This window comes from Oryx dammah, unplaced genomic scaffold (assembly GCF_014754425.2).
Source record: "Oryx dammah isolate SB20612 unplaced genomic scaffold, SCBI_Odam_1.1 HiC_scaffold_18, whole genome shotgun sequence".
In the NCBI taxonomy this organism is placed as follows: Eukaryota; Metazoa; Chordata; class Mammalia; order Artiodactyla; family Bovidae; genus Oryx; species Oryx dammah.
The window spans coordinates 119,391,979-119,402,669 of record NW_024070202.1 but is presented as its reverse complement, the minus strand read 5'-3'; the positions used below and the strand labels follow the sequence as shown (position 1 = coordinate 119,402,669).

At 50.9% G+C, this 10,691-nt stretch overlaps 1 protein-coding gene across 6 annotated transcripts in view; it reads right to left on the bottom strand.

Moving 5' to 3' along the window:
* Nucleotides 1-2,813: 2,813 nt before the first annotated feature.
* Nucleotides 2,814-10,691, bottom strand: part of DYNC2I1 (dynein 2 intermediate chain 1) — a 50,857-nt gene continuing 42,979 nt past the window's right edge. For 4 of the 6 annotated variants that reach the window (XM_040260102.1, XM_040260103.1, XM_040260099.1 and 1 more), the window contains 5 exons: nucleotides 10,103-10,163; nucleotides 8,691-8,790; nucleotides 8,395-8,586; nucleotides 6,148-6,371; nucleotides 2,814-3,291 (listed from right to left, as the gene is read on the bottom strand). In XM_040260102.1, the coding sequence (XP_040116036.1) occupies nucleotides 3,117-3,291; nucleotides 6,148-6,371; nucleotides 8,395-8,586; nucleotides 8,691-8,790; nucleotides 10,103-10,163 (752 nt within the window). In that variant the 3' untranslated portion in view covers nucleotides 2,814-3,116. The remainder of the gene's footprint in view (nucleotides 3,292-6,147; nucleotides 6,372-8,394; nucleotides 8,587-8,690; nucleotides 8,791-10,102; nucleotides 10,164-10,691) is intronic. The other 2 variants (XM_040260104.1, XM_040260101.1) reach the window with 1 other exon arrangement.

The following is a 10,691-nucleotide window of genomic DNA, read 5'->3' as shown; positions in this document are numbered from 1 at the left end:
ACAGGGGGTCTTCACTGCGGTGCACAGACTCTCTACTTGTGCAGGGTGGCCTCAGTAGCTCTGTGGCATGTGGGGTCTCAGTTCTCAGGGGAGGGATGGTACCCTCCTCCCCTGCACTGGGAGGTGGAGTTTTAACACTGGACCACCAGGCAAGTCCCAACCCTGTGGTTTTAACACCAAAGCCACTGAAGTGCACACTGTAAATGGGTGAATTGTATGTGAATTTTATCCCAATAAAGTTGTTTAAAAAGTAAGAAAAAAAAGACACAGGAAAGAAATCCAGTAATACTGAAGATATTTGCCTCTGGATGGTCCAAATACAATTATCTTTTTCTTATTTACTTATTTAGTTTATTTGTAAATCTTTATTATTTTTTTTAACTACAGAACAGTATGAGATTATTTATTTGTTGAAAAACTGGATATATATCTCCAGCTCTTGGTGAGTCCTTGATGTGTGATAGGTTATATCTTCATTCAAGGAAAACTGTGAGCAAGAACCAGTAATACTGTATTGTGTTGAGTCCAAGCTCACTCTGTTCGCTGCACAACAGGCCCGTGAATCCGAGAGATGAGGTGTTGAGGCAGGGAAGAGACTTTAGTCGGGGAGCTGGTAGACCAACAGGGTGGCAGGCTAGTGCCTCAAAATAACCATCTTATTGGGGTCTGGATGCCAGGTTCTTTTACAGATCAGAGAGAAAAGAGCAATGAGAAACTAAAGTCAAAAGGAAGACTAGAGAGGGAGATGCAGTGGGGAGGTAAAGTAAAAGGGTCTTTCAGTTCAGTTCGGTTGCTCAGTCGTGTCCGACTCTGCGACCCCATGAATCACAGCACGCCAGGCCTCCCTGTCCATCACCAACTCCCGGAGTTCACTCAAACTCATGTCCATGGAGTCAGTGATGCCATCCAGCCATCTCATCCTCTGTCGTCCCCTTCTCTTCCTGCCTTCAATCTTTCTGAGCATCAGGGTCTTTTCCAATGAGTCAGTTCTTCACATCAGGTGGCCAAAGGGTCTTTAGTCTTGCAAAACATCTCCAAGGGAATGTCCAGCCTTCGGAAGGGGTCTGTTAACCTCTTCTATTCACAGGTGGGCAGGGATGAACTATCTCTCCTTGAGCTGAACAAGGCACTTTAGTTTACAGTCGAACAGAGGGGCAGGGTCCTGCAGGCAAGCCATTGAGTATGATTGTAATAATAAAAACAAGCCAAAGAAACAGTTTCCAACATGGAGTCAGAACTGGCTTCCTCCCTGCAACAACTATAAGATGATACTACCATATTTAAGAGGATTCTTCTCTTCTAACCACTGCACACAAATTAAAGAATCCTGACAGATTTAGAGCTGCAGCTCGGCCCTGCGCACCCAGCCCTGAGGACCAGGCTCTGCTGGGAGGCGGCTGCTCACCCAGCGGGTGGAGCCACTCCAGGGCTTAGGGAGGCGCAAGGGGCAGTTCTGCGAACATTTGCAAATACAGTGCTCGGAGCAGCTCTCTGCTCCGCTTTGCTCTGTCATTTCAGACCTGCCGCTTCCTGGGTATTGACACCACACCACACAACACGCTGTTTCCCCGGACCAATCACACGGAAGGAGCAAAACCCTCAGCAGGCGCAGGCGACTGTGCAGAGGACAGAGCCCAGACCCGCAGACCAGACCCTGGACCAGTCTTGTTTACTGTTTCCTGTCTTGATTGCTTTTCCTCAAATCTCTTAAGTGTAAAAAAGGAACACAAGATTACAAATAGCTAGATATGAAAGCCAAATTTCATTCAGGTACTTTAGTCCATTCAGGAAAAAAAGATGAATGGAGGGCTGAACACTTTCAAAGTGAAGTTTTCGCACTGGAGCAGTGATGCTGACCGTTCTCTCTGCAAGATTCCTTCAGCGGCTCCTCCTCCCTGGAGCTCATGCACAAGTGGGCAGAGACCCCGAGGCTGACACTGACGGAGCAGCCAGAGGGCAAAGGAGCCTGAAGCCCCACTACTGTGGCCACCTGATGCGAAAAGCCCACTCACAGGAAAAGCCCCTGATGCCTGGGAAAGACTGAGAGGAGGAGGGGACAACAGAGGGTGAGACGGCTGGACAGCATCACCGACTCGATGGACCTGAGTTTGAACACGCTCCAGGAGGTGGTGAAGGACAGGGCAGCCCGGCGTGCTGCCGTCCCTGGGGTCGCAGAGAGTTAGAGATGACTGAGTGACTGAACAGCAGCAGGAGGCTTCCAGAGACAGGACCAGGGGAGGCCCCGGAGAGGAAGGGGCTCTGAGCGAGCCACAGCAAGGGCCACACGAGCAGGCGCAGCAGGGCACAGGGCTCTAGGAGGGCCATGGGCAGCTGAGGGGTTTACGAGAAACTCAGAACATCAGCCAGGGGGCCCCGGGAGCGTCTTCTCTGCCAGCTCCCAGTTCCGGCCTTAACCCTCCTGTCGCTGGTACAAAGCAGCAGCTGCTTGCGGCCCAGAGAGAAGAGCAAACCCCTCCCCGTGCTGACCGCTTGCCTGTCACCATGTCAGTGACACTGGGTGTGGGCAGAGGCCATCAACTGCTGATGGGCCTCCCACACCCAGTTTAAGGTTCTCCCGGCCCTAAACTGCTACAACTGTACGGATAAGAGAACTCATACACTCAACATCATCTTTACACAAAGCTACCTGTTAACACTAAAGCATAAAGCAAACGTGCCTCAGCAGACATGCCCACGTTTCCAGAAGAAGAAGCCAAAGAGAGTCCTAAGAACACAGTGGGAGGTCATCTCACTGGAGTCAGGTCTTTAATTTAAACCAGTGAATATATCATTTTATATAAGACTAAGAAAACTGTTCATTAAAATACATTTTCATTTGGAGTGTTTGAAAATCTAACAGTAAATTTTACAAAGCTGTTTTGAAAACGAGTAGAAATATCCTTGGAAAACAGTGTCCATATGGCTCTCTGTTGCCTTTGGAGTTTAGTATACACTAAAAGGTTTGCTGTTTCCATTCAAAGATAGTGATTTATTTATGGCGTATTAAGTTTGAAAAATGAATTCTGTACAGACACACGCCTTCTATCAATACAAATGTACATGCATCCGATGTAAGCTTGGAGCCACCGCACAACTTCATCTCGGGGTCCCGCCACCTACAGGGCTTCCTGCAGCAGCAGCCGCAGCCTCTGCAGCTCGTCACTGGCTGGGGTTGCCCACTCCCGCCGCAGGTACTGGATGTCCACGCTGCCAGAGGCTCTGGCCAGCACCAGAGCCAGGAAGCCACCGCGGGTCTTCTCTGCTTCCCCCACAACGGTCATGGCCACCAACCTGGAATCAAGAAGCACATGCTGTGTGATCGGGGGTCACCTGATTACCCACCTCCCCCAGGGGCAGCAGGAGGGACAGAAATGCTGAAAACACAGCGGGCAGCCCCCTGACATCAGTCTGGGGATGGTTTTCTGGACCTGACTCCAAAAGGAAACAGGTGGGATGACTAAGAAGGTAGAAGAAGCCAAAGACAAACAGGAAGGGCTGCCTGGAGACAGAGAAGACATTTGTCAATCCTATGTCTGTTAAAGGGTTAATATCGAAAATATATAAAGACTCATACAACTAAACAGCAAAAAAACCCCACAAGTAATCCAAGTACAAAGTGGACAGAAGATCTGAACAGACATTTTTCTAAAAAAGACACACAGATGACAAACAGACAAGTGACAAGATGCTGACCATCACTAATCAACAGGGAAATGCAAGTAAAAACTACACTGAGATGCCAACATCAGAATGGCCATCGCCAAAAAGGTGCAGAATAACAAATGCTGGTGAGGACAGAGAGAGGGGAGCCCTCGGTCACTGTAGATCAGTGAAGACACAATGAAAAACAGTATGGAGGCTTCTCAAGATTTAAACATAGAACTCACACAGAGAAGGGGACGACAGAGGATGAGATGGCTGGATGGCATCACGGACTCAATGGATGTGAGTCTGAGTGAACTCCGGGAGATGGTGATGGACAGGGAGGCCTGGCGTGCTGCGATTCATGGGGTCGACTGAGCGACTGAACTGAACTGAACTGAACTGAACATAGATCCCTGAACGCAGGTCAGGAAGCAACAGCTAGAACTGGACATGGAACAGCAGACTGGTTCCAAATAGGAAAAGAAGTGCGTCAAGGCTGTATATTGTCACCCTGCTTATCTAACTTCTATGCAGAGTACATCATGAGAAACGCTGGACTGGAAGAAACACAAGCTGGATTGTGTTTCAAGACTGCCGGGAGAAATATCAATAACCTCAGATATACAGATGACACCACCCTTATGGCAGAAAGTGAAGAGAAACTAAAAAGCCTCTTGATGAAAGTGAAAGTGGAGAGTGAAAAACTTGGCTTAAAGCTCAACATTCAGAAAACGAAGATCATGGCATCTGGTCCCATCACTTCATGGGAAATAGATGAGGAAATAGTGGAAACAGTGTCAGACTTTATTTTGGGGGGCTCCAAAATCACTGCAGATGGTGACTGCAGCCATGAAATTAAAAGATGCTTACACCTTGAAAGAAAAGTTATGACCAACCTAGATAGCATATTCAAAACCAGAAACATTACTTTGCCAACTAAGGTCCATCTAGTCAAGGCTATGGTTTTTCCTGTGGTCATGTATGGATGTGAGAGTTGGACTGTGAAGAAGGCTGAGCGCTGAAGAATTGATGCGTTTGAACTGTGGTGTTGGAGAAGACTCTTGAGAATCCCTTGGACTGCAAGGAGATCCAACCAGTCCATCCTAAAGGAGATCAGCCCTGGGATTTCTTTGGAAGGAATGATGCTAAAGCTGAAACTCCAATACTTTGGCCACCTCATGGAAAGAGATCACTCATTAGAAAAGACTCTGATGCTGGGAGGGATTGGGGGCAGGAGGAGACGGGGACGACCCAGGATGAGATGGCTGGATGGCATCACTGACTCGATGGACGTGAGTCTGAGTGAACTCCGGGAGATGGTGATGGACAGAGAGGCCTGGCGTGCTGCGATTCATGGGGTCGCAAAGAGTCGGACACGACTGAGCGACTGAACTGCACTGGACATAGGTCCAGCAGTTCCACTCCTGGGTATTTATCCAAAGGAAATGAAGTCAGGATCCGAGGAGATATCCACATCCCCACGTCCACTGCAGCACTGCTCACAACAGCAGGACGTGGACACCACCTGAGTGTCGGGGCAACCCCAGGGGCACAGGAGGATTCATACTGGGAGAAGTCTCCCTCTCATGGGCCACAGCATCCTCAGCACCAACTCTGGCCCCAAAACCGACGAGGCTCCGCTGCGAGTCAGTGCGCAGGACGGGAGGGGCCTGCGTCCTGCAGCTCCTCTGTCAGCCACGGGCGACAACGTGGGTGGGCCCCGAGGGCCTCGCGGGAAGGGAGATCAGGCAGAGGACAGACACTGTGTGATCTCACTCACACGTGAGCCTCCCCCACCTAAAACACGCGCAGCTCACAGAGAGCGGACTGGCGGCCGAGCGAAGGGGTGGGGGCGGGCCAAACGGGCGAAGGCACACAAGCTCCTAGTCGTGAGACAGCAAGCCATGGGAAGCAGTGGACAGGAAACATGCACTTAGCAACACTGCTGCAAATCCGAAAGTCGCTGAGAGAGGGAGCATTAGAAGTCCTCATCACAAGAAACAAACTCTGCAACGATGCGAGGTGACAGATGTAGTCCTTTGATAACATCTGCAAATCTCAAATCATTATATTGTACACTTGAAACTTGCATATTTTATATCAATTATACCGCAATATAAATGAAAACCAATAGATAATAATTCTTTAATCCTGAGACTATTTTGGGCTATTATGAAATAAACCCATTTAAGAGTGGCTTTTTCACAACTTAAATAGAAAAATAATATTTAAATTTAAATAGATAAATGTAAGTAAATATAAAGTTGGAGAAGGAAACAGCAACCTACTCCAGGATTCTTGCCTGAAGAATCCCATGGATAGAGAAGCCTGGCGGGCTACAGTCCATGGGGTCACAGAGTCAGACACGACTGAGAGATTACCACCACACACAACAACAATAACGCACGGTGGTCTTATACATAAGTCAAGACAGAAGACCATCAGTGATGCGTCTGCACAAAGTCACCTGTGGCGTCTCACCCTGAGCTTTCCCAGACTCACCTGTCTGGACAGATGGGCTGCCTGGCCACAGGCCCCAGATCGCTCTCCAGGAGGTCCCACACGTACACACAGGATGTATCGTCCTGCACCAGGAACATGGCCGGCCTCGTCGGGGACCACTGCAGGCCAGTGACGGCGCGGCCGCGGGTACTGTGGTCCCACTGCAGGAGCGGGCGCTCTGCCGCCAGCCGGTGCAGCCTGATGCTGCCGTCGGAACAGCCGGCCTGGGGGAGGCAGGGAGAGCGCATCGCAGTTCCCTCTCTCTCACTCCAACCAAGCAGCCAAGGAAAATTCTCAGAACATGAGCTTTCACACGTACACAGCACAAACATTTGGTTTATTCTTTTGTTTCCCCAAACATAAAATTGTAACATTCTATCATGTTCTCACAAATTATAAAGGTGGGGCATTTGGAGATCCTGACACACTCTGTACCTCCTCCCCTCCAAAGAGGGCTAATCATCAGTGAATTCCGTGAATATATAAATAGGTGTTTATTTTTTAACAAAGCTGAATATCATTGATTCAAACATAGGACATTAAGACTGGAAAGACTGACTTAAAAAAAAAAAAACCCCACATACATTTGTACCAATAGTATGGCTTTATATTCCTTTTCAATTGAACTTCCCATAAAACAAAACTTAGCTGGCCCAGCAAAAGAATAAATTTTAGCCTACTAAAATTAATTCCTTTTTATTCAATATATTTAACTCTTCACATATTTAATCTTTCCAAGAAAGCAGAGGCAAGAGACAGCAATCACAAAAGGTTCTGTGAATCCCAAGATGGAGGAAACTGACTTAGCACAGATAACAGGAACCAGGTTTGCACTGTTGCGAGGGTGGGGGGCCCGGAGGCCAGCCTGGGACTGGGGCGTGAGATAAGAGAACACCTTGACCGTGTCCTGTACAACGAGCACTCTGACTGCCCAGGCCTGGTATCTAGGTGTCTTTCTCCTAACAGGAGCCAAGACCCCTTGGAGGAATGGCTGACCCCAAGGGTTCCTGTACCAGAAAGCAAGACGCGCTCACAGGTCCAGTGCCCTTGCCCCAGGGGGACCATCTGAGAGCAGAGTGAACACAGGCAGTGACTCTGAACCCACTGAGGACACTGAAATCAAGCCCTGAGTCCATGTTAAGAAAGAAAAATACACAAGGAGGAAAGGAAGTCTTCGACCAGGGTGGCTCACATGGACTAAACAACAAGGTGAGAGAACCTCCCTGGGAACAGAACCTCCCTGGGGACAGATGCGCCCTACAGACAGAACTGCCCTGGGGATAGAACCAGCCTGGGCACAGAACCTCCCTGGGGACAGATCCGCCCTGGGGACAGAACCTCCCTGGGGACAGAACCAGCCTGGGCACAGAACTGCCCTGGGGACAGAACCTCCCTAGGAACAGAACCACCCTTGGGACAGATCTGCCCTGGGGACAGAACCTCCCTGGGGACAGAAACTCCCTGGGACAGAACCTCCCTGGGGACAGAACCTCCCTGGGGACAGAACCTCCCTGGGTGCAGCAGGAGCTCAGGCCAGGTGTCCCCCCACCCGGCCCTGGCTGATCAGAGTGGGAAAGAGGAGCCCACAGTCAGGACAAGGCCTGCCTCTAACCACGAGGAGACACCCCCAGCCTCGGGGCGTCAGGTACCCAGGCCCTCTATGAGGTGCTGAGGCTGTTCCCAGGCGAGGGCAGTGAGGATGGGACCCAGTAAGCGGACAGGACTCCTGACCGGGGCCACGATCCCACTCACAAAGGACGCTGGTGGGGCAGTCACAGGGCTACAGTCAGACCTGCAGAGAGCAGGCCCGACAGACTGAGCTGTGAGCACAGGAGATGGACATGCAGACCCTGGGGGGGGACACCCTGGCCACACGCAGGCCACGGCGCGGGGAGTGCTCTGCGCCAGCCCTGTAACTTCTCTAGACTCACATCGGTCAGAATAAAAACCGTGAAGAGGACCCACACAACAGCGCAGTGGGACGAGCCGTACTGAGCACGCGGAGGGGGACTGGCCATGCGGACGGGGACTGACTGCACAGACGGGGGCCGACTGCACGGATGGGGGCCGGCCGCACGGATGGGGACTGGCCGCGCGGACGGGGGCGGACGGGGGCTGACCACGCAGATGGGGACCGACCACGCACACGGGACTTCAGGAAGCCAGGAGGCAACGCATGCAGACCCAAGGCTGGAGAGAACAGCAGATGCGGCCAAGGCGTCAGAGCTTTCAAACAGGCATCCTTACCAGGAACACAGGCTCCTCAAACGGTGAGAAGTCAATCACGGTCACTCTCACGGGCCTCGGGCCCTGCTGCTGGGGCCGGAACAGCCTGGGAGACACTCTGACGTCCCGTCTGCTGCCGTGGCTGACGAGGCCCTGGGTGAGGGGTGGGGGGGGGGGGGGGAGCCAGGCGGGGTAAGGCTCGTAGTCTCGGAACTATTTAAATAACATTTTGATTAGAGCAAACAGGAAGCTAAGCTCCAATGAAGATACTTATTAAGCCACTGCAGTTATAGAAAAAGGTCTAGACGGTTACTCACCACGTCTGTGCCGACAACAAAGTGATTAGGGTCCGAAGGCAGAAATTTAACATTCAGTGTCTGCACAGACCCCCAGGATTCATAAGCTTTATGAGAAAGGCTGGAAAAAAAATGTGAAGATGAACAGATGGGCAGCTTTGAGCCCTCAGCGCAGAGGTGACACCACCGCCACCTGCCGTCTGCCACTGGACGCGTCTCCACTTCCACCTTCTCGGCTCCAGACATTCCCTTCACCCATCCTGTCACTCACTCGCTCACTCGCCCACACTCCACACGTCCCCTCCAGCACGTCCCATGTGTGCCGTGCCACGGGGACAAGGGGACGGGCCACCAGGACCCCTCAGCAGAGGCCCTGCAGCCCCAGGGTTCCCCCCACCCCAGGGGTGCTCACGTTCAAGGGCTGACGGAGGGGGCTGAGGCTGGCGACGTGGCTCTGAGCTCCGGGGCTGGGCAGCTCCCTGCCCCCTCCTGCCAGATGCTGCCCCGGGGGCCGCAGTGGCCACAGGTCCCTGGTCTGCACTCAGGGGCCCCTGAGGGAAGAGGCGCCATGGAGCAGCTATAGAGCACGCTCCATGTGGCCAGCGTGTGGGCGGGGCCTGAGGGGATGCTTGCTGCATCTGGACGGGGGTGCGCGCTCTACAGGGGAGATCCAACATCAGCTCCAGGTGACACTTGCTTTAAAGCAGGTGAAGATCAATGCAACGCGAGAAACAAAGTGACAAGGCCGTAACGGAGACGAGAACCGTCTCACAGAAATTCCACGAGGGGCTGGGATTGGAGTCTGCAGTTTATTAGATGGGTTTTTGCAAACGTTAACAGATTCCTTGTTATACTGAAAGCAATGGCAGGTAATGTCTAACCACAAAGCATGTATGGACTCATTAACACAACCCAGGGGTGCTCCAACTATCAGGACTCTCCTGGCCAATCGCAGGCTGGGAGCCAGCCCAGCTGCAGTGAGTGACAGGAAGAGACAGCTTTGGGAAACAAGTTAACATGCGATACATAAATATACACAACATTCATATAGCCAGTAAGGTTTTTGCATCACAGTAAGTTATTGGAGTAAAAACAGAAAACTGATTTCTGAAGAAAACTTTCATGTCAATATTTCCAGTTTCTGAACTTTATCTATTTAATTTCAGGGCTGTATTAAAACTGGATGAAAAACAGTCAAATAGTACCAATTCATAAGATAGAAAATATTTTAATCCAAGAAAAAATGTTAGTTGTAACACTTGGCAATTGCATTTGTTACACTGACTCATTAATAGCAAACGAGTTAGCAAATAAACTACTTAGCAAAAATACAATGTGGGAAGCCAGGATTCTCCAGTGCCAGTCTGGCCATGATTTATTACCTAAGGCTGTTTCCTCCTGTGGGAAACAGGGCTTTATGGGCACAGACCCACCTGTCGCTCAGCTGGATCGCAGCGCTGTGTACCAGTTTTATCCGTCCTCCAGGTATTAAACCTACAGACAGAGTAAGGCACCTCTTAGTAAAAGTTACATCATAACCCAAGTAATCAGGAATAAAGGCTCCTCTTAGTACAAGTTACACCAAAACCCAAGCATTCTGGAATTCCTTTTCAGTGTTTAAGGTCAGTCTTGGAGGAACATCAAAGGCAGGGCGGTGAGGACTGCTCCGCCCTCACACAGGGGAGGGCCCTGCAGCTGCCTCAGATGAATTAGGAGCTGGCAGCTGAGGGCCTGGCGGGAAGAGGGCTGCTGGAATCAAAAAGCCTTTCCATTTTTAGATTTGATTTTAAAAGGGAAATATACTTCTAAAAGCAAAAAGTCAATATTCAACAATCTTCCAGTTCCCCACAGAAACCCTGCTCTGGAAATCTCCTCCCACAGGTCTGGGTTACCTCTGCCGGTGGGGATGTCCCTCAAGCCCCATCCTGCCCCAACGTCCCCCTCACGCAGCCCTGCTCACGGCCCAGGCAACAGAGCGGACTGCATGAGAGGTGGAAAAAATGGCCCCTTGGGAGTGAAAGG